We start from the raw sequence: 19870 nt of genomic DNA, 5'->3' as shown, positions 1-19870 counted from the left end.
GGGCCTGTGGCAGTGGCGGTGGGCACCCTTTTCCAGGATGGCCTTCAGCCGTTGCTCCAGCAGGGAGGATGGTTCCCGGAGCCTCAGCTAGAAGGGCAGCACCCCGCCCACCCTCCCCGCGACCTTCCTGAGCCTGGGCGCCATCATCACACGGGCAGGTGCCTCTTGAGGTCCAGCCCCTGGGGTTAGGAGTCACCCCTGAGCTACCCTGGGGGCATGAGGAGCCAGCACGCCTCACACCTCAACCAGCTGGTAGGGTGATCACCACCGGCTCAGGCCCTGCCCCTGAGCTCTGAGCGTGGGCTAAGCGCTCCTCCCATGAATGCTGACAGGTAAACCACAGTGGGGCCTTGTGTTTCCTGTCGCAATGGATGACTCCGGAGAGCGCCTGGGAATCACCCCCGACCCCGTGGCCCGCCCTCCCGCCACAGCGCACTCGCTGGGCCTTTGCTCAGCTCCTCCTCGGTCTCCCTTGGTGTCCTCACATCCTGACTGTCTCAAAGCTCTTGCCTGACATCACTCCCAGGCCAGCGAGAGCGACCTTTCAGGTTGTCCTGGTACTTTACACCTCTGTGTCCAGGAAGGACCCAGGCAGCCGGTCAGCCCCGCGCTCAGTGCCAGCCACTGCTTCAGGGCGAAGCGGTTCGCAGGCGCCGCACGCTCCTGTCCTCCTGCGTCCGGCCTCGGCTGCTCCCCCGTCTCTGTCTGGTGGGCTGCTTCTCAGGATCTCAGGCCTCCATGGCTCTGCGGCCCTGGGCTGAGACACAGGCCTCTGTGGTTGTCGGAACCAGCCGTCTGTTGACATGCGCCTTGCAGATCACAGGCAGCAACAGGAACCGCGCAAGAAAGAGGGATCTGTGGGAACGGGGCTGCTGCCCGGGGGCTGGTGGCCCCATCCCCTCCTCGAGCTCGGGAGCTGTCTCCCCCTCACTGAGATGAACCCCTGCTCTTGTGACCTGCAGAGCTGCATTTCCCAAGTGTGTGCCCACAATCACCAAGCCCCAGATCCCCGGCCCAGAAACAAGCTTTGGTTAGTAGTTGGAGACATGCTGTCTTGTGCATTTCCCCACACACGGCGCATGCCCAGGACTCTGGAGAGGCTCGTTGGTGGAGAACTGCTCATCCTGTAGAACTGGGGAGCCCCGGAGTGACCGAGGCGCATTCCTGCATGTTACCCCAGTACCGAGTTCTCAGATCACCTTTGCTGCTGTGAAGTTGTGATGCAGGAATGAGGTGCGCAGGCCAAGTAGAAAGCAAGGGCGCTTAATTCTGCACTCCCGGGCAGGTCCACGGTCCAGAGGCGGGCAGTGAGGTGCACACCTAGGGTCGGCAGGTTGAAGCTTTTTTTTTTTTTTTTTTTGTGGTACTGGGGATGGAACCCAGGGGCTTTCTACCTCCGACTTTTCGGACCTATTCAGACCTATTCCGACCTTTCAGACCTATTTTATACTTTATTTGGAAACAGGGTCTAAGTTGCTGAGAGCCTCACTAAGTAGCAGAGGCTGGCTTCGAACCTGTGCCATCCTCCTGTCTCAGCCGCCCAAGTGCTGGGATTACAAGTGTGCGCCACCACGCCCGGCTTAGGTTGAAACTTTTTATGGGGCTCTTTTTTGAGGGTGGGGGAGAGCAGGGAGTTGAGGGCTTCCCGGGCAGGTAGGTTGTTGTTTCTTAAGCAGTGGTCTGCATCAAAGTTCTTGGACCTAGGTGACACCCGTGCCAGGAACCAGGTGACGTGTTTGCGGTCATACGCACCAGCCAGGGCAGCTAGGCCATTGTTGTTTAGCTGCAGTTACCTGCGTCAGCCAGCTGGAACCTTCAGGGGTGGGGCTCCACCATCCCGCTCCCCTACCAGCAGCAGGATGTCAGGTGTCAAAGCAAAGCCCCCATCCTATGGCCAGGAGTTGTCCCGGCCTAATGCGGCCCCAGTACACTCTCTCCCCAGCCGGGATCCTGGGTCAGGGGCAGCAGCTGCTGCGAGGCTGGGCTCCAGGGTCCTGCCAGGGCCGAGGAAGCCTAAGAACTACTACTTCACCTGGGCTCAGGTGCACGGTTATGTCTCCCAGGCCCCAGAGCTCCTGGGGCCTCCAGCCGGGCCTGGCTCCGTGACTTGTTGACCGCTAACATGTCCCATAGTCCAGTGTCCTCTACTGACCCTGAGAGAGGCGCCCTGCCTTCTTTCCCGGCTTCCTTAGGAACCGCCCATTCTCACGCCCGCTGTGATTGGGCCCCGGTTTCCTCCTGGTGCCCCCAGCCCTGCGCAGGGTCCCTTCGGAGGCTTGTCCGGTGCTGGGTCCACTGCCTGCAGTATGTGGGGGGTTATTCTGGCCGAGATTGATCCCCCATCTTTCTCCTATGGGGCTGCCGTCTGCGAGCCGGCTGGGGCTGTGCGCACACTGCGGGCAGTCCAGCGCCCACAGCTGGCGGCTGTGACTCCTGAGTGCGGCCAGCAGTGCGTCTGGTCACAGCCTGCTCGAGAAGCTGGAAATGTGGACTTAGAAATCTAGCACAACCTCTAACTCCAGTAGTTGGGAAACTGAGACAGAAGGATCGCAGGTTCAAGGCCAACCTCAGCAACTTAGACCCTGTCTCAATGTAAACCATGAAAAGGGCTCAGGCAGAATGCCCATGGGTTCAAGCCTCAGTACCACAAAGAAGAGGGGGAGGAGGAGGGGGAGGGAAAGGGGGGGGAGGGGGAGGGGGGAGGGGGAGGGAGACCTGCACACCGCGAAGCCTGCTGCTCCACAGACCTTAGAGCAGCCTTAGAGGTTACGTTACCATTAGTGCTTCTACAGGAGGAGGAGGCTGAAGCTGTGGCCTGCGAGTTTCCTTACCCTGGGCAAGGTCACAGCCAGACGGCAGTGCTAAGGCCAGTTGAACTGGAGCACAGCACTTACAGGCGGAGCCACCCGGCCTTCAGAAGGAGGGCTCGGCATAGGTGGGCGGCAGCAGGCGGGGGTCGTAGAGACGGTGGCCTTCCAGTGGACGCCTCCTGCACTTCATGGACGCAGTGCAGGCCTTCCGGCATGTAGTTCATTTCAGAAGAGATGAGAGTGTCTGCTCTCTTCTAGGCTGACAGCAGCTCAGAGAGGAGCAGAGCGGAGCCCTTGTGCACAGCAGGCCTTGCGGGCCGTCCCTCAGCACTGGATTGGATTGTTCTGGTTGTGGACATGGTGGTCTGCAGCATCCTGGGCAGCAGCACCGTGTGTGTGTGTGTGTGTGTGTGTGTGTGTGTGTGTGTGTGTGTGTGTGTTGCTGGGGATAGAACCAGGGGACTTCTACCTGAGGGCTGTACCCTCAGCCCTATTTCGTTTTTTATTTGGAAACAGGGTCTCGCTAAGTTGCAGAGGGCCTCACTAAGTTGCTGAGGCTGGCTTTGAACCTATGATCATCCTACATCAGCCTCCCAAGTACCAGGATTACAGCTTGCACCACCATGCCCAGCTCACCAGCCCCCATTTTTTTTTTTCAGGTCTGAGGATGGAACCCAGGGGCATTTGACCTCTAAGCTACACCCCCTGCCCTATTTTTTATTCTTTATTTTGAAACCCGGTCTCACTGAGTTGCAGAGGGCCTCACTAAGTAGCTGAGGCTGTCCATGAACCGCGATCCTCTGGTCTCAGCCTCCCGAGTGCTGGGATTACAAGCGTGCACCACCACGCCCGGCTACCACCCTTTGTTTTGACAACCAAAAATGTCTCCAGACATTGCCAACTGTCCCCAGGGACAAAAATCACTCCCAATTGTGAGCCACAAGAGAGAAAGAAAAACACAGGAGTCCCGAGTGGCCGACACTCTGTATACCACAGAAAACGCGAGGGTCACAGCGGAGTCTGCTGGCTGGAGCTCGGGAAGGCGAGGGTGGAGGGCGCTGTGGTGCTGTCCCACCCAGCACGCATGGGCGAGCTGAGTTTGGAGGACGAGGAGGAAGTGTCTAGAAGATAGGGCAGAGGTCTGCCAGAGGGGAGGCTGGGGCGGGGGCACAGGGGGCCTTGATAAAGCTCCTCCTGGCCAAGTGTGGCCAGAGGGTCAGAGACAACCACCAAAGCCAGGCAGTGGGCAGAGCATGGGCTCTGGGACCTGACTTGGCTTTGGTCTTGGCCCGCCGCAGGCGTCTAGCTTCCACATCTCCTCCCCTGGAAGCAGACACGACGGGTCCATGAGCACCCAGTCGTCGCCAAGGAGCACGGTTACTGTGAAGCCCGTGGGCAGTTCAGAGGAGGGAGGATGTGCCAAGGAGGCCCCAGGCACAGGGACTGGAGAAACCCCGCATAGAGTCAGTAGGATCTGAGGCTTCGGTGCAGAGGTGGAGGAGGGCGCCATCACCTAACTGCTCTCCACAGCCGCCTGCCACGGAGGCACCGTGAGCGCCGCCGCTTTGTGGCTGAGCAAACTGGGCGTGGGCAGCGGCGGGCCTTTCATTCCGCCCCCTGGATTGGGAGCACTCGAGAGGGGCGCTTGCTTGGTGTTACCAGTGTCCTTCAGACACCGTCGATGGCAGACATGGGCAACCCTGAGTCCTTGTTGAACGCGCGGACTAAGCACCACCTCGTCCCCTCGTGGCAGCGCCGAGCCCTTCCTTCCGCTCACCTGGCTGTTTTGGTTTCCCCCGGCTTCGACTGAAGTCTTGCTGGTGCCCGTTAACAGGCTGTCTCTGCTCCGGAGGGGCCTTCGTGCCTGCGTTCCAGCTGACCTCTTCATGGGTCAAGTCGAATAATGGGACTTAAGCAAAAGGGGCTGGATTTTATTTTTTGCGGTACTGCAGGGGGAACCCAGGGGCCTTCTACCTCTCAGCTACAACACCAGGCCTATTTTATTCTTCTCTTTTGAAACAAGGTCTGAGTTACTGAGGCTGACCCTGAACCTGTGATGCTCTTAATCTCCCAAGTACCAAGATCATAAGCATGCACCACCACACCTGGCTAAGGGGTCTGTATTTTAAAGGAAAGAAAACTTTTATAGCCATGAAAAACAGGTATTAATTCATTTTATTTAGGAAAATAGAAAACAGCCAAAATTTTAATTCTTAAATATTTTCATTTAGTGTGGCCACGTCCTTACCTGACCCAGTTCACTCACTACCTTGGCTTCTTGGGTTTCCTTAATGTGTTAGATAAATAATTTAGATGACATTTCAAACTTCCTTGACTCCTCACTAAGCCAATGACGGGAATGGGCAATTGACTAATTAACGAAAGGTTAAAGCAATATGAAAACCTCCACAGGCATGAGCCGCTTAGGTGGGGTTGGAGCTGGACATGGCGGCACATGCTGATGATTCCAGCATTAGGGAAGCTACGACAGGAGGACCACGGGTTCACAACCAGCCTCAACGATATAGTGAGGCCTTTAGAAATTTAGCAAGACCTTGCTTCAAAAATAAAAAAATAAAAATAGGGCTGAGAGTGTAGCTCGAGGTAGAATGCCCCTGGGTTCTATTTCTAGTTCCGTACGTAGGTAGGTAGGTAGGTAGATAGGTAGGAAGGAAGGAAGGAAAGAAGGAAATAAAAGTGGGTTGAGCAGGGTGTGGTGGCATATGCCTGTAATCCCAGCTACTTACGAGGCTGAGGCTGGAGGATCTCAAATTTGAGGCCAGCTTGAGTAACTTACAGCCTATCTCAAAATTTAAAACATTAAAACAAAAAGGCTGGCGAATTATAGCTCAGTGATAGAGCACCCTGGGTTCTACACACATGCATACATTCATACATGCATGCATACATGCATACATTCCTAAAAGTGGGATTCGCTGTCTACGAGGCAGGCAACTGTGGTACACAAACCTCCCAGAGGGAAGCGATTGGTGGCATTATCAACCAGGGCCACTTGTCAGTCAGCAGAGGACTCTGGAGTAAAGCCTGTTGGGGGTTAGTCTTCATCCACTCGCCAGATGTTGAATCAGTACTTCTGTGTGCCGGGCTCGGTATCAGATCCCGGAGACACAAGGGTGGCATAGCTCTGGCTTTTGTAGAGCTCATTGTCCACTGAAGTGCACGGAAATCTGCAAAATCATCACAGCTCAGTGTGATGAGTGTGGTAGAGGTCCTGCTCGAGGGCTGTGGTGAAACAGAAGGACCGAGGACCTTCGGGAAGGCTCCACCCAGGTGGAGACTCCCTTTTCTTTCAGACAAGCCAATGAGCAGAACACCACCTTGGTTCCCATCATCAAGCTAACTCATAGCCGTTGTGGTGGCGCATGCCTGCAATCCCAGGACTTGGGAGGCTGAGACGGGAAGATCAGAGGTTCGAGACCAGCCTCAGAAATTAGCAAGCCACTCAGCAGTCTTGTAAGACCCTGGTTCAAAACAAAATCAAAAGGCCTGGGGTGTAGCTCAGAGGTAGAATGCCCCTGGGTCCACTCCTCAGGGCCACAAAATAAATAAAAAGAAAACAAGCTAATTCGTAGCTGTTCTATGAAGCTAGTGGCTAAGTATCTGAGAAAAGCAGAAGTGTGTGAAAGGTGGAGGGATGGAGGATTTGCCTTACCTGGGCTGAACTCCCATAAGGTCACTGTCACCAGAACTGAGTGTTACTGGCTTAGGAAGAAACGGGCCGTGGGCCAGGTTGGACTTCCCAGGCTTGCAGTGCAAGCATGTCCCCCGAGGACCTGGCCGAGATGCAGGTGCTGGTTCCGGAAGGACCCGGCGGTCTGCATTCCTGATGATCCAGGTAGTACCGCAAGGAGCAAGAGGAAACAGACCTCAGGAGGGCCGTCACCAGCACCGCGGCAGTGGGAAAGGGTGGCCCGTTCCATGGTCACCGTCACCTGCTCTGAGGACTGGGCAATGGCTCAACGCGCACACGTTATTTTTATACTTAACGGCAATCTTTTGGGGGGCTCTAGGGATTGAGCCCAAGGTATTCTAACTCCAAGCCACACCCGCAGCCCTTATTATTTATTTGAAACAGGGTCTTGCCAAGTTGCTGAGGCCTGTCTGGAGCCTTGGATCCTCCTGTCTCGACCTCCCAAGTACCAGGATTACAAGCATGTCATGGCATCCAGCCATGAAGTCTTTGACTAGCAGCTTTTCCTGCCTCTGGCAGAGTAGGGCAGGAAGAAGCCACTGGGTTTCAGTGTTGATTTGTTTCAGTTTGGGGGTTAATTTGGCTTGTAGTGAAGTCTCAACAAACTGAGGTTAATGAGGGCTGGTGACTAATAACCATTAGCAGTGAGTTGCTTAGTTGTGATCCGGGCTAACTTTGAAGTCATATATGGAAACCTGGTAGATTAAAAACTCCAAATCTGATAGCCAGGCGTGGGGGCACACGCTTGGAATCCCAGCATTTGGGAAGCTGAGACCGGAGGATCGCAGTTCGCGGACAGCCCCCAGCTACTTAGTGAGGCCCTCTGCAACTCAGTGAGACCCTGTTTCAAAATAAAGAATAAAAAACAAAAGGGCAGGGAGTGTAACTCGGAGGCCGAATGTCCCTGGGTTCCATCCCCAGACCTGCAAAAAACAAAACAACACAAAACAAAAACCCTCCAGATCTGCCGGGTGTGGTGGTGCACGCTTGTAATCCCAGAACTTGAGGTTCTAATCCCAGTACTTTGGCCACATGTCTACTGACTACACACTATCTCTGAGCTGGGGTGCTGTGTTGCTGCTGCCAACATTTAACGTGGTCTCTATTCTCCTGTCCTCTTTCCTCAGGCCTCCACCATGTTACGAGCCTCCTTGGCCCCGGGGTAAGTAATCACCCTAGGAATTTTGATTAAGGAGAACCATTATATATTTGAGAACAGCTGTATATGTAAGTGTGTAGGAGATAGATGTAGGAAGGAGGAGTCACTGGGGATCGAGCCCAGGGGCATTCTACCTCGGAGTTACTCCCCTAGCCCTATTTTATTTTTATTTTGAAACAGGATCTTTCTAGATTGATGAGAATTTCACTAGTTGCTGAGGCTGTCCTCGAACCTGCGATCTTCCTGCCCCAGCCTCCCAAGTACTGGGATTACAGACAGGGGCCACCACGTCCAGCTGAGAACAGCTATCCATATAAAACTGGAAATCAAATTAGCTGTAATAAACACTTAACAGCCTCACTGAGAGGAATGCCTTTGAGCTGAAGCTGAATATGGACAGGCAAGTAAACACCGGTAATTACAGGCAGCATTGTTAAACTAGAACTGCCTTTTAATGCTCATTCTATTTCTTTTGGTAAGATAGCATCACACGAGCCGTTGAACGGTGCCGTAGTCCTCCGTGGGAATGAACTGAGCCGCCGGTCACCAGAGCACTGGTGTCCAAGCTCGCTGTTCTCTGCTGGCTCGAGCGGTGACCAGGGCCTCAGGGTAGCCTTCTGGACACCTGAGCTGGCCTAACCAAAGCAGCCGGGCTGTCGCCCTTGGCAGTGGGGTCACACGTGTGTGATAGCAGCGAGAAAGTGCAGACCTTGGGTGTGGACATCAGGACTAGGCCGTTCTGGTGACCCCGTGACCCTGCTGTGTGCAGGGGCAGGTGCTGGGCGTGCGGTTACTCAGCTCCCGCCCTGCCCTGCCTGGCGCTGCACTCCTCTCTCCCGCCACTTGGCGGCAGTGTAACGCAGCGCTTGCCCACAGACTGCAGGTGAAAATCCTGCCGGGGCCTCGGGCTCTGATCCTGGACTAAGTATGTGCCTGGATTTCCTCCCTTGAGAAACGAGAAGAAAAATAGTAATTCTATCATAGGATTGTGCAGATGAAAGTGGCCTGATTATATGAAGAATTAAGTATAATGCCAGACGCAGCAAACGCTCTCTGGATGTTTGCTAATAATACTATCAAATTTTTAAACTCAAGATAGAATCTGCCTCAGGAAAAAGAGTGTCGAAACCATCTGGTGCGTGTGTCTGTGGCCTTGCCTCTAGGTGTAGAAAGAGCAGCACTCCTTCCCACCACGTTTCCTGAGAGCGCACCTTTCTTCTGGACCCTCTACAAGAATCCCATTTTGTCCAATGAAGACTAAAACCAACAAACACAAGAGTAGCCAGGCGTGGCGGCACATGGCTGTGATCCTAGTACTTGAGAGGCTGCGACGGGACTGGAGGTTCTAGGACAGCCTCAGCTACTTGGCGAGGCCCTGTTTCAAAATAAAATAATATAGGGCTGCGGTGATAGCTCAGAAATGAAATGCCCCTGGATTCAATCTCCAGTACTTAAAAAAAAAATAGCACGTGCCCAGCGCGATGGTGCATGGTGCAGGCCTATAATTCCAGTCCTTAGGAAGCCAGGGTGGGAGGAGCTCAGGTTTGGGGCCAGGCTGGGCACCTTAGTGAGACCCTGTCTCAAAATAAGAAGGGCTGGGGGTGTAGCTTAGTAAAATACCTCTGGGTTCAATCTCTAGTACAGAAAGAAAGAAGCCAGGGTGGTGGTGCACACCGGTAATCCTAGCACTTGGGAGGCTGAGGCGAGGGCATGGCAGGTTTCGGGCCAGCCTCAGCTACTTAGTGAGGGCTTCTGCAACTCAGTGAGACCCTGTTTCAAAATAAAGAAGAAAAAATAGGGCTGGGGGTGTAGCTCAGAGGTAGAGTGTGCCTGGGTAGAAAGAGAGAGAGAGAGAAAAGGAAAAGGAATAAATGTACTACGAAGCCTCGGTCCGCCCCACAGAACAGGCAGAGCGGTGCCGAGGCGCCTGCGCCCTCTGGGGGGCAGCAGGCTGCTGGGTCACCGTCCAGCCAGCTCTGGGCGGACGTGCCGAGGCTCAGCTGTGATGAACGTGTCCTTTTGCCCTTGTCTTCCTCTTTGAACTTGACGCTGAGTAGGAAATTGAAGGACGTCCCGTTGCTGCCCTCCCTGGATTATGAGAAGCTGAAGAAGGATTTGATTTGGGGCAGTGACCGCTTGAAAGCCTTCTTGTTGCAGGCTCTTCGCTGGGTACGTACCTTTCCCTTGAAGTTAAAAAGCAAAAGACAACTGCAGACCCCAGCCCTGCGTCTCTCGGCTGCCTCTCATGCTGTTTCTCACGACCCCTGTCCTGGAAACCTTCCTGCTACCTGATGTCACTAAGAGCTGACGTTAAAAAGCCCCTGAGGCTGGCCTCGGCTCTCTCTAAAGCCCTGCGCTGACACCGCAGTCACCATGGCCTTCACACCACCTGCCAGGGAGCTGCCGTTCCAGGCAGGGAGCTCCTGCCATCTGGCCCTTTCCTGGTCGGGAACCACACGTCAGAGTGTGCAGCCCAGGGCGACTCGCGGGCCCGCACTCGGCTGTTCTCAGGCAGCCCCGCCGGCTGTTTCAGGAAGTAAGCATCGTTTCAAGTCCCCTGTCTTCAGGCAGCTGGTTCTGAAGCTAGACCCCCCCCCCATACACACACCCTTTGTCTGTCTGTCTGTCTGTCTATCATGGTACTGGGAATCTAACCCAAGACTTCATGTGTGCCAGGCAAGCACACGACCACTGAGCACAACTCCAGCCCTCGCACACCCTTTACACGCTCAACAATTACTGAGAACCGTAAAGAGCTTTTTATGTCGATGTGACTTTTGCCCACCAGTATTCACAGTATTAGAAATTAGAGCAAAGCCGGGCGTGGTGGTGCATGCTTGGAATCCCAGCATTCGGGAGGCTGAGATCGGAGGATCACGGTTCGCAGACAGCCTCAGCTACTTAGTGAGGCCTTCTGCAACTTAGACCCTGTTTCAAAATAAAGAATAAAAAATAGGGCTGGGGGTGTGTGGCTCAGAGGTCAAATGCCTCTGGGTTCCATCCCCAGACCCGCAAAAAAAAAAAAAAAAAAAAAAAAAAAATTAAAGCAGAGAAAACTTAAAATATATGTTTCTTAGTTCATGTAAAATGAATAATAAACAGTGTGTTAAGAAAAAATCTTTTTATGAAAATAACTTTCTTACAAACAAGGACAGCTAGTGAGAAGGGTGCTGGTGTTTGCCTTTGCGAGGTTCTCCGGCGCTGGCTCTGGAGGACAGCTGGGCTCGGGTTCCTGCTCCTGCATTTGATTTGCCTCAGTGACACTCTTCGTATAGCCGCTGGGAGACGGAGCAGGAAAACAGCAAATCACATTTTGGTATTTTGTAAAATTAATGTGTCCTTATAGACGCCTTGGAAGGGATTTGGGTACCCTAGGGTTCCCTGGTCTACACTTTGAGAACTGTTGGCTTAAGCCAACACTAGTTGGCCGTTTAACTGAATCCTGCATTCTGATGCCCAGCGTTTGCATCAGAGCCCATTGTAGGTCCCTCATTTCAGAACATCTTAACATCGAAACTCTACGCTGTTTCCCCACCTTGGGATAGAAACACTTCCCTGGGGCTCCGGTGTCAGGTAGCTAGGCCTGGAACATGTCCTGACAAGGACAGGAGAACACGCCCAGGCTCGGCAGGGACAGCCCTGTGGTCAGGCTGCCGCCCACACTGCTTCTGTTGGGGACAGCGGGCCTGGGCGCCCCGAGAGCTCTCCAGGGCCCGTGCACACCCTGCATGCTCCGCAGCTGCTTTGCCCAGGGACCCGGGGCTTCACGGCCACCAGGATAAGGCCGCTGTCTCACACTGTGGGCTGCGCCCCCTCGCCCAGCACCCTACCCGCCCCTTGCGAGCCTCGCAGGGCAGCAGCTGCCCACGTGACAGTCTCCATCTCCTCCTCCCCGGAGGGCCGCCTCCTGCCCTCCTGTCTTCTGTCCCTCCGCGCCTTGGCCTGGCCTCGCCCACAGAGCTCCAGCGGTTCACACGCCCAGCTGCTCTTCCCAGGAGCAGGGTCACAGCCCCGGGATCTTCATCTAAGGTTTTCCTGGAAAAAGAAGCACCTTTGCTCACTCCTGTTACACACCCATGCATACCCGTGTGCACACACAGCTCACACGCTCCCCACACGAAAGTCTCCCTTGGTCATAGACACGGCGTCAATCCATATAACACCGTAACCAACTCACTGGCTCTGCGGTGCCTACAAAGTGCCAGCCAGCTCCTCCTGCCACACAGCCCTCCAGGCAGGGGAGAGTCTAATGCGTTGGCATGGCGGGCATTCAGAGACCTCTGCAGTCTGCCCCGGGCCCTGGCCGTGAGCCCCTCAGCTGTGCCGCCTCTGCCCATCCTGAGGAGGCGCTCACTCCCCACCCCGCACGGCCGCGCAGTGTTCAGGCCCACTCCTGCCTCTCCGGCCACTGGCAGCTGTCTTGTCTGTGAGCTGGTGACTCGGGCATCGTGTCCATTCCCTTCTCTGGACACGTCGTGCATGTAAGCAGACTCCATCGACCCGTACACCTCCCGCCCGTCCTCAGCAAGTTCTTGGCTGGTCAACTATGCCCCACCCCCCCACAGGCTGGATATTATTTTGTTTGGTTCAACGTGTAGCTGTGGATACTATTTTAACTGTCATTTAAACCATACCTGCAGAGCTGGGCATGGTGACACACATCTGTAACCCCTAGTACTTGGGAGGCTAAGACAGGAGGGTTGAAGGTTCAAGGCCAGCCTCCGCTACTTAGGCCCTCTGCGTCTTAGTGAGACCCTGTTTCAAAATAAAGAATAAAATAGGGCTGGGGTGTAGCTCAGAGGTAGAATGCCCCTGGGTTCGGTTCCCTGTTTTACGCGCGCGCACACACGCACACCCCTCTGCCATATAGAACTCTCCACCTTAAGACTTAGGTCCTGTTACTGTGGTTTTCCTCTCCAGCGCTTGACCACGTCCCATCCTGGGGAGCAGCGGGAGACGGTGCTGCAAGCCTACATCAGCAATGACCTCCTGGACTGTCACAGCCACAGCCAGGTGGGTAAGAGGCGGCGGAGCTCACCAGCGCCTCCGATCCGGCCTTTGCAGGCGGCGAAGCTTCCGTTTCCCTGCACGAGGTCTGGCCACGCGTCCGGCCAGAGCTCGCTGGCGGTGAGATCAGAGTCCGCCCTGCACAGTGGCTGCCTTTTTGCAGAAGCGTCGCCCCCCAGCCGGAACAACTTGCTTCATGGCTGCAGTGCTTTCTGCCATTTTTCCCGCTTCTCAAATTCCCAGCTCTTTCCCTCTTCCCGCTGCTTACTCTAAGTCCGGCAAGCCAAGCACGACTCGGGGTCATGAGGTAGGTAAGCAGATACAGGCCCAGATGGGCAAGATGAGTTTGCTTACGCCCCCTGTGCGTCTAGGTGTACCTTCTTTCCTTTCATAAAGAATTAACCACCAAGGCCGGGCATGGTGCGCACGCTTGCGATCCCAGCATCCGGGAGGCTGAGCCGGAGGATCGCAGTTCAAAGCCAGCCTCAGCTACTCAGTGAGGCCCTCTGCAACTCAGTGAGACCCTGTTTCAAAATAAAGAATAAAAAATAGGGCTGGGGGTGTAGCTTAGAGGTAGGATACCCCTGGGTTCCATCCCCAGACCCCCCTCCCAAAAAAAAAGAACCACCATTCTGACTTTTAAAAATTGTGGTAAAACACAATCCACAAATTTAACATCTCAACCATTTGTTAGTATCTGGTTCAGTGGTATCATTCAAAAGCCTTGCCTTCACCCATTTCCCTAGAGAACTCTTCATTTTGTGAAGTTGAAGCCATCCCGTCAAACGATAGCCCTCGTTCCTCTGGAGCCCAGCCCTGCACCACCATCCTGTGTCCCTCCGTGATCTGTACTGATGAGTAGCGCAGACACGAGGCGTTGCGCGGTGCTTGGCTCTGTGTGTGTGACTGGCATTTCACTGAGCATGTCTTCAAGGTTAATCTATTCTGTGGGTCCGTCCGTCCGTTCTTCCTTCCTTTCTCAGACTCCTGAGCTCAAGAGATCCTCCTGCCTCAGCCTCCTCTGTAGCTATTTAGACACATGCCACGGGGCCCAGTTTTGTGTTTGGCTGTGTGGTGTGTGTGTGTGTGTGTGTGTGTGTGTGTGTGTGTGTGTGTGTGTTTTACTGGGGATTGAACCCAGAGGAATTCTACCTCCTAGCTACACCCCAGACCGATTTTATTTCTTTTTTGGAAACAGGGTCTTGCTAGGTTGTCGAGCCTCACTAAATTGCTGAGGCTGACTTTGAACCTGCGATCCTCCGTCTCAGCCTCCCAAGTACTGGGATTACAGGCACGTGTCACCATGCCTGGCTATATTTGGGCCTTTACGCTCACCTGGTCTACTTCTGGGTCTCAGAATTGGATCCCATGAGAGCATTTCTGCAGGGTGAAAAGACTGTCCAAGCCGGGCGGGGGGGCGCACACTTGTAATCCAGCATTCGGGGATTGTGGTTCGTGGACAGCCTCAGCTACTTAGGCCCTCTGCAACTTAGTGAGACTCTTTCAAAATAAAGAATAAAAAATAGGGCAGAGGGTGTAGCTCAGAGGTTGAATGCCCTGGATTCCATCCCCAGACCTGCAGAAACAAAAAAAAAAAAGAAAAGAAAAAAAAGAAAAGAAAAGACTGTCCATAGCCAGGTGTGGTGGCGCACACTTATAATCCCAGCATTTGGGAGGCTGAGACAGGAGGATCGCGGTTCGCAGACAGCCTCAGCTGCTGCTTAGTGAGGTCCTCTGCAACTCAGTGAGACCCTGTTTCATAATAAATAAAAAGAGCTGGGAGTATAGCTTGGAGGTAGAGTGCCCCTGGGTTCTATCCCCAGAAGAAAGGAAGGAAGGAAGGAAAGAAAGAAAGGGAAAGGGGAAAGGAAAAGACTGTCCACACCAGATCCACGTCCAGAGCCTGGAAGGAGGAGGTGCATCCTCCTGAGGACGTGGTCCAGGCTGGCCAAGTGCAGACAGGATCCTGGCTCATCTCACCAGGCACTTTTTGTGTGTGTGTGTGGGTCTTGGGATGGAACCCAGGGGCATTCGACCTCTGAGCTATGCCCCCAGCCCTGCTTTTTATTCTTTATTTTGAAACGGTCTCACTGAGTTGCGGAGGGCCTCACTAAGTAGCTGAGCTGGGCATGAATCGTGATCCTCCTGTCTCAGCCTCCCGAATGCTGGGATTACAAGCGTGCGCCACCACGCCCGGCCTTCACTGGGCAGTTAGTACTGTTTCAAAGTATATCCCCTGGTGCACTACTTTGGAACGCTGGCTGCGTTTACTAAAACTGTACACCCATATCCTAGTAAAATCACTTCTGGGTATAACCCCAGCAGAAATGTGTATGGTCTCTTAGAAATGTACAAGAGTGTTCATGGTGGTACTGCTAATAAGAACCCTAACACTGACTACAGCCCAAATCCCCAACAACAATCGACTTGTGAAATGAGGAACAGCCACGAGAAGGCACCCTGAACAGCGGAGGCACGAACAGGCGGAGCGAAGTGCCCGCACAAAAGAACACAGTGAACGCGTGGTTTCACTCCAGAAATTCAAAGCAGGCAAGGACTGCGAGGAGAAGAAAACGCAGATACGAAGTTTGTCAGTAATATCCTCAAAGAAGCTGTATTGTATACATGAAATAAGAGAACATTATAAAAAGTTAACAACAGCCACCAAACCTAGAAATGTTGAAAACGGAAAATAGCTCCCAAAAAGTGGATCAAAAAGAAAGTATGAGAGACCTGACAGTGAAGAGCTGGAGAACCGCCTCTGACTTTGCGTCCCTTAGCTCCTGCTCATCTTCGCGGGGTTCTGCCTTTGTCTCCTGACTGCGCTGCTGGGGAGGCTGGACTCGGATGTGGGCAGTCAGGGGCCGGGAGAAGGGTGCCGGCTCCCTTTGGAGCCTGGAGGGCGCCGGGCGGTGGAGACAGCCTGCCACACGCGTGTGTACTTTGTGGGGCATTGCGGCCTGTGCAGTTTTCTGCGTAATTGGTAGAGTGCAGTAAAGATCTGCCTGAATAGAGATGGTGCACAGGAAGCAGGCATTTGGGGGGCTGGCCTTGAACCCGTGGCCTCGAGGGCAGCTCATGGGGCTGAGCTGTGGCCAGGACTCTCTTTCCACGGCTCTTGTGGGGGTTCCTGTCCCCCTCAGCTGGAGGTCTGGTTCCATCTCCCCGTTGTTTTTGTTGTTCACTTATTCTCCCAGTTGGGGGGTACATCTTAGTCGTAGCTTTCAGAGGAAGAATACATGGGCACTGTGTATTTTGAGATCGTGTATGGGCTGAATGAAAATGGCTTTATTTGTTGTATAGAATTTTAAGTTGGGTTCCAATTTTGAGGTGTTGTTTTGGTTCTGGAGATTAAACCCAGGGGTGCCCTACCACTGAGATATACCCCCAAGCCCCAGCACTTTTTTGGGGGTACTGGTGACTGAATCCAGAAGTATTCTACCTCTGGGTTACATCCCCAGCCTTACTTTTTTTGTTTTAGGTTTTTTGTTTTTTTTTGTTTTTTTTTTTCAGTACTGGGGATGGAACCCAGGGGCATTCTACCTCTGAGCTACATCCCTAATCCTATTTTTATTCTTTATTTTATTCTTTATTTTGAAATAAGGTCTCACTAAGTTGCAGAGGCCTCACTAAGTATCAGAGGCTGGCTACAAACCTGCGATCCTCCTGTCTCAGCCTCCCAAGTACTGGGATTACAAGTGTGGCCACCACACCCGGCTTCCTTCACTCTATTTTTGCCATTGTTTGGAGGGAGCTTGCGGGGCCCCTGCTCTAACCTGGAAAAGCACAGTAATATCACCGTTACTTCCACTGCGCTAAGTGCTTTGCATAAGTCATCCCTCAAATTTGTTGGGGTTTTTTTTTGTGTGTGTGTGGTACTGGGGGTGGAACCCAGGGGCTTTCTACCTCCGGGCTATACTCCCAGGACCTATTTTATACTTTATTTGGAAACAGGGTCTCACTAAGTTGCTGAGAGCCTCACTAAGTAGCTGAGGCTGGCTTCAAACCTGTGCGATCCTCCTGTCTCAGCCTCCCAAATGCGGGAGGGGATTACAAGCGTGCGCCACCACACCTGGCTAAATTTGTTGTTTTTAATTTAATTTAATTTTTTTTTTTTTTTTTTTTTTTGTGCTGGGGGTTGAACCCAGAGGCATTCTACCTCTGAGCTACCCCTGCCCAGGTCCGTAAAAAAAAAATTGTTTTTAAATCTTGTAATAGAGACACTAAGTTGCTGAGGCTGGACTTGAACCTGTGATCTTCCTATCTCAGCCTCCCAAGTTTTGGAATTACAGGCGTGTACACCTGGCTACTCCATTCAGTTTAAATATCTGGAGTTTTTTTTTTTTTTTTTTTGCAGTACTGGGGATGGAACCCAGGGGCATTCTACCTCCAACCAACACCCCCAGCCCTACTTTGTTTGTTTGTTTGTTTGTTTGTTTTTTTGTTTGTTTGTTTGTTTGTTTGTTTGTTTATTGTGGTCTTGGGAATGGAACCCAGGGGCATTCTACACCCCAGCCCGAATTTTTAGTCTTTATTTTAAAACAGGGTCTCACTGGCTGCAAAGGGCCTCACTAAGTAGTAGATAAGGCTGTCCGTGAACCACGATCCTCCGGTCTCAGCCTCCCAAGTACTAGAATTACAAGAGTGTGCCACCATCCCCAGCTGGAGAAACTCTTTCTGGAAATGAAAACTTGCAGATGAAATGTCTGTTTATTCTCCCTTGGCAAAGTGGGGAAGGCCGGGAGCTCGGAGCCGCCGAGGAGGCCCGGTCTCGCCCTCACGGCCCTGTCCTCTGGTCCCCGCAGAGGAGCGTGCTGCAGCTGCTGTGGTCCAAGAGCGAGGTGGTGCGGCAGTACACGGCCAGGCTCATCAACGCGCTGGCGTCGCTGGCGGAAGGTGAGGCTTCCCTCCGCGGGCTCCGGGAAGTGTCTTCCTGTGAAGAGTGCTTTCCCCAGGTCTTGGCGATGATATACGTGTCTTGCAAAATTAGTTCTCGTCAGATTAGTTGTTTCTGTCCGAACACATTTTGCTGCTTTTGGAGTTTATTTTGTAATCCGTCTGGTCTTGTAACACAATCCTGTCTAGATTACTTTCAAGTATATAACAGGCAATACTTTTCTGTAGTTTCCTATAAGGCTGGTGAAACAACTGAAGCTGATTTCAGTAAGCATCATGCCATTTCCTTCAATAGAATCAAATCTCTTAAACAATCAAAGGATTAGAAAATTCCCCAAACAGCGTGCCACCCTTACTGAATTCAGAATGATTTTACAAAGGGCCCTTATTCCCCATAAATTCTTATTTGTTTGAGCTCCTTCTAATGCGAATAAAAGGAGTTTTCAAATTAGGAAAACATGATACTCCAAAGTTTGTCTCTTTTGTTCCTCAGTCCGTCCTTGGGCAGACATTTTTCATAAGCCAGGGTTTGGGCTGAGGACCATTCATATATCATCTGTTGAAGCTAATGTCCAAAATTCGTGTCTCTATCAGTGCAGCGGCCCTCCCCAGGTGGGGCGCCATCCCACCTTCTTCTCCTGGCCCCGGGCCTGCCCAGAGGACAAGAGAGTGTGTGGCCAGAGCCGCCTCACCTGCCTCTGCTGCGGAGGCCACGCTCGCAACAGCCTCACCCCTGTCTCCTGGAGCCGACTGTTGGGTTCAGTGTTTTGGGCAAACGAAGGGCACGTGGCGGTGGTGCTCAGCCTGCAGGAAGGGTGGTTTCTACTCACCAGGGGCTGATTGAATAAACCCAGTTTTGAAAGAATAATACTTTAATACTTCCCTTTAGAGCATAAAATTAACCAATGGGCTGCCGGGCGTGGTGGCGCACGCTTGTAATCCCAGCATTTGGGAGGCTGAGACAGGAGGATCTCAGTTCGAGGACAGCCTCAGCTACTACTTAGTGAGGCCCTTTGCAACTCAGTGAGACCCTGTTTCAAAATAAAGAATAAAAAATAGGGCTGGGTGTAGCTCAGAGGTAGAATGTCCCTGGGTTCCATCCCCAGCACCACATACACACACACACACACACACACACACACACACACACACACACACACAAATATATATCCATCCCAAATGGGCAGATAAAGCTGTTGTGTTATATGCAAAGTTTTCACAGAAAGTGATTTTGGAGCACACCAGATTAATTCTTGTCGTCTTTGTTTCATCCCTGGCTTTCTATCAGGTCGCCTCTACCTTGCCCAGGACACCACAGTGCTGCGGATGCTGGAGGGAAGGCTGAAGGATGAGGACAAGGATGTCGTCACCCGGGAGAATGTCCTCGGGGCCTTGCAGAAGTTCAGCCTCAGGTGCAGTCACACTGGGTTGTTTATTTTTTTATTGCCATTACTTAGTGCTTATTTAACTTCCATTACGACCTGGGAGGCAGATGATTTTTTTCTGCTATCACTTAGGAGAAGTTGGTGACTTTCCCAGGTAGACCCAGAAAGCTCAGCTCCACCGCAGGCTGCTGGGGCGAGGGCAGCGTGACACCGCCGTCCCTCCTGGGGGCGGCCATCAGGCCAGCCGGCCACACTGCTGCGCTGTCGCAGCCACAGGAGGTGCCGCGAAGAACACGTGAGAAGCCTCCAGGCTGCTCGTGTCCCTTGTGAGCGGCACACATAGGTGTGATCGGCGTGCCGTGGGGTCAGGGCCTCCTCGTGTGTACACCCCAACAACCCAGCCCTCATCTCCGCCTCTACCCATCACAACTCTCATGCTCTGTATCAGAAATTTAAAAATCCGCCAGGCGTGGTGGCGCATGCTTGTAATCCCAGCATTTGGGAGGCTGAGACAGGAGGATCACAGTTTGCAGACAGCCTCAGCTACTTAGTGAGGCCCTTTGCAACTCAGTGAGACCCTGTTTCAAAATAAAGAATGAAAATAGGGCTGGGGGTGTAGCTCAGAGGTAGAATGCCCCTGGGTTCCATCCCCAGTACCACACACACATACACACACAAAAAAATTTTTTTAATTGGATACTTCTGGAACCACATCTGATATCCTCCCGGAGCCTTTCACAAGTTGACGGCTTATTCAGGTGTACTTTACATACCTTAAAATTCACCATCTTGCTGGGCGTGGCGGCGCAGGCTTGTAATCCCCGCTCTTGGGAGGCAGAGACAGGAGGATCGCGCAGGTTCGAAGCCAGCCGCACGCGCTGGCTTAGGAGACCCTGTTTCC

The 19870-nt window shown here is 52.9% G+C and overlaps 1 protein-coding gene across 3 annotated transcripts in view; it reads left to right on the top strand.

Annotated features, from left to right (window-relative positions):
* The window catches only part of ARMC9 (armadillo repeat containing 9), a gene marked incomplete at its 5' end in the record, with an annotated part of 119861 nt that overhangs the window by 31873 nt on the left and 68118 nt on the right, over nt 1–19870 (top strand). For all 3 annotated transcript variants that reach the window (XM_080689895.1, XM_080689896.1, XM_080689894.1), the window contains 5 exons: nt 7650–7684; nt 9739–9850; nt 12602–12694; nt 17494–17584; nt 18873–18996. In XM_080689895.1, coding sequence (XP_080546021.1) covers nt 7650–7684; nt 9739–9850; nt 12602–12694; nt 17494–17584; nt 18873–18996 — 455 coding nt within the window. The remainder of the gene's footprint in view (nt 1–7649; nt 7685–9738; nt 9851–12601; nt 12695–17493; nt 17585–18872; nt 18997–19870) is intronic.

The sequence above is a fragment of the Muscardinus avellanarius genome (assembly GCF_963383645.1).
Source record: "Muscardinus avellanarius genome assembly, chromosome: 2".
NCBI classification, from domain to species: Eukaryota; Metazoa; Chordata; class Mammalia; order Rodentia; family Gliridae; genus Muscardinus; species Muscardinus avellanarius.
This window is presented reverse-complemented; position numbering and strand designations above follow the sequence as displayed.